The sequence below is a fragment of the Sinocyclocheilus rhinocerous genome, unplaced genomic scaffold (genome assembly GCF_001515625.1).
Source record: "Sinocyclocheilus rhinocerous isolate Xijiao unplaced genomic scaffold, SAMN03320098_v1.1 scaffold1660, whole genome shotgun sequence".
NCBI classification, from domain to species: domain Eukaryota; kingdom Metazoa; phylum Chordata; class Actinopteri; order Cypriniformes; family Cyprinidae; genus Sinocyclocheilus; species Sinocyclocheilus rhinocerous.
This window is the reverse complement of record NW_015664758.1, coordinates 139872-142921: the sequence shown is the minus strand read 5'-3', so window position 1 is coordinate 142921 and position 3050 is coordinate 139872. Positions and strand designations below refer to the sequence as shown.

The 3050-nt window shown below is 36.5% G+C and overlaps 1 protein-coding gene across 1 annotated transcript in view; it reads left to right on the top strand.

Annotated features, from left to right (window-relative positions):
• The window catches only part of LOC107730423 (probable flavin-containing monoamine oxidase A), a 40042-nt gene that overhangs the window by 30373 nt on the left and 6619 nt on the right, over window positions 1-3050 (top strand). The window contains exon 11 of the mRNA XM_016541269.1: window positions 2232-2332. Coding sequence (XP_016396755.1) covers window positions 2232-2332 — 101 coding nt within the window. The remainder of the gene's footprint in view (window positions 1-2231; window positions 2333-3050) is intronic.

Sequence of the window (3050 nt, the reverse complement as noted above, 5' to 3'; positions counted from 1 at the left end):
GATCGCGTAAGTTCCAGGGGCAGCTCCTTAAGTTCGGCCGTCATACACACACGTGACTGACCGCTCGCTCGCACCAACAGGAGGAGGAGGGTCGTGCTACTCTCTACACTGCACTCAACCTGAGGGATTCCTACACTTTCAGTCTTTGAGGAGACGTGAAAAACAGTGCATACCGCAGGAACGGTATAACGGAAAATATTAGTGGTTTTGAAACCATGAAATTTTCAAATCGCGGTATACCTTGAAACCGATAATCGGCCCATGCCTATTCTCCATTGTTTATTTCACATTTTGTCCAAGACAATTATCCTGTATTATAATTCTCCAACAAATTATCCACTGCATTTCTTTGTTAAAACTATACTCAGTCTTATTTGTTAAATACGCATTTGAGGCAGTGTGTTACCTTTTGACATACAATTTATTGGACCATGTTGAAGAACCATGTTTTTTTATTTTTTTTTATTTTTGAATACATGTTGGCTATGTATTGTATGTTTGAGGTTTTAAATTTATAAAGTAAAGGGATTATATGTCATTCTTGCACTTCTTTTGGTGTTGTTCTTAGACTTATACTGACACCTAGTGGTGTGGAGGTAACATCTGTTTTTAGTATTCAGCTGATTGTATTATGCCAGTGGTCGCCAACCCTTCGATTGCGATCGACTTCTAGATCTTTTTCACTGTCCCAGTAGCTCCCGAAAATAACAGAAAAATAAGTACAAAAAAACATTTTGTACTTAATTTCTGTTATTTTCTGAAGCTACTGGAATAGTGATAATGAAAAATACATCAGGCCTGAACAGGACGTTAACAGAGGCCAGAGATGCTGAAGACGCATAGAGAATACTGTAGCAGGCAGAGCAAGCTCGCTGTTCACAATGCGCAAAATATAGGAAGAAAATATAAATATTGAATTGGGGTGAGGAGTTATATGAATGTATCACTGAAGGGAACTGACTGCATTCAATGGCAATGGCATTTTCTTTTCCTCTTACCTCTGTATGAAGTACAGCACTACTTTGTTTACAGCTGTAACCAAGGAAACAATTTACTTCTGGTGTTCCATAAGTGCCACCTGCTGTCAGAGAGTGAATTTGCACTCTCATTCAGTTTCGGTTTCGTTCAGATGTTTTATGCAGCATTATTTCACAACGATAAAGACGTTCTGTTTTGCTTTAAATTTTGTAATTATAGTTTAATTAAAATTAAAAATTAATAAAACTGTAATTCTAACATATAAGTAGCTTAGTATCTTTATTTGGACCATGATTAAAATGCAGTGGTTGCCTAGACTAATTTCAAATGGCTACAGATATTTTTAAGGCCAGTATGCTTGTTATAGAGCTAATAAACAATAAATAAATTTGCTTGCAAAAAAAAAATTAAAAATCAGTCATGAAAAATCATGATCAGTGCGTCGCTAATTACAATACTAAATAAAGTACTCAAATTGACAGTACAATCTGGGCTGTCTTTTTCTATCAGTTTTTCAATAGGTAGATCTTGTCTTTCATAAAGGACGAGGTCAGGGATCTTAGGCTTAAAAAGGTTGGTGACTACTGTATTAAGCTAATAATGGTTAACTTTAATGGTGTTATTAATATTTTCATAGAAAGGTGATGCATACTACCAAGAGAGCTGCTTGGGAAGACACAGCCTTCTTTTAATATAATCAGTCCAAAAATACATTACTAACATGTAAATCATTCTAAGAGGCTTCTCTAGTTTAAGGGTTTTGCTTCAAGTACCTTTATAAAATCTACAGGCGCATTTAAGAACATTCAACATTAACCAAGATGCCTACTTAAGACCATCAGGGTATATCATGAAGAAAGGCTACAGGGCTCTAATGATGAATAATTCTTCATTAAATTAAATTATAAATAATTTCTTCACCTTTTTATTTAGTTTGAACATGAACTGAAGGGAACATTTAGTCTAATTCACACAGAATTCTTTGAGGTGACCTTATTAAAAGAGAGAAATAGGAGGTTGCAGGGAGTTTATGATGATGTGAAGCTGCAGTAATATAAAAATACCCTGCTCATTGTAAAGAGAAACAAATGCAAATAGCACCTGCATCTTAAATCTGCCTCTCTTGGGAAATAAAGGCCGAGCTACATCACAACCACAGTCTTAATATTTCCCAGATCATTTTTTAGCCCAAAATTAGAGTTCACATCGACACTGACTGCTGCAAAATGTTAATTGTTGTGTTGTGTTTTCAGGACTGGGCAAAAGAGGAGTGGAGCGGAGGCTGTCCTGTGAATGTAATGACCCCTGGGATGCTAACGTATTACCACCCGAGTCTTCGAAAGCCTTTCGGCAGGTAAACAAATCCACTACGCTGGCCAAATCCCTTCATGCTCAACAAAGCCTCTTTCAAAGCTCCAGTGCCTCATTTCCTTCACATTCTCTGTCCTTCAAGGAATAGTTCACACAAAAATGAAAATTCTGTCATTATGTACTTACCATCATGTCATGCCAAACCCACTGGTATTTTTCTACAGAACACAAAAGGAGTTGTGCTCTTTCCTATACAATGGCAGTTCATAGAGTGACCATAGCGGTCAAACTGCTGAAAAGCACCATAAAAGTAGTCTATTTGACTCCAAGCCTGTATTAAAGCTATTGAACGCCTTCTGAAGAATACAGAGCACGTGTCATATAGATTACCTTTATGGTCTTGGAGTGAAGAAAAAAACTAGAATGAAAAAAAAATCCAGTTCTCTTGGGGCAATAAAAGGGGCTCAGATCTCATTTTGGTTGTGATCAGGTCTTAGTCCCGTTTCATTTTTTTGGCACCAAAACACTACATAATAATAATGTATATTATATTATATTATGTTATATTATATTATATTATATTATATTATATTATATATTAATAATGACAGTACTCAAGGCACCAAAAATTGTGATACTGTCACGAATCCGGTCCGTGGCCTTCCGGCCGATTGCCACTAGAGGTCATTCTACCATTACATTGACTCTCACACTACACAGACTGTTACATGTCACTCCGGACTACAGTTCCCATCATTCAT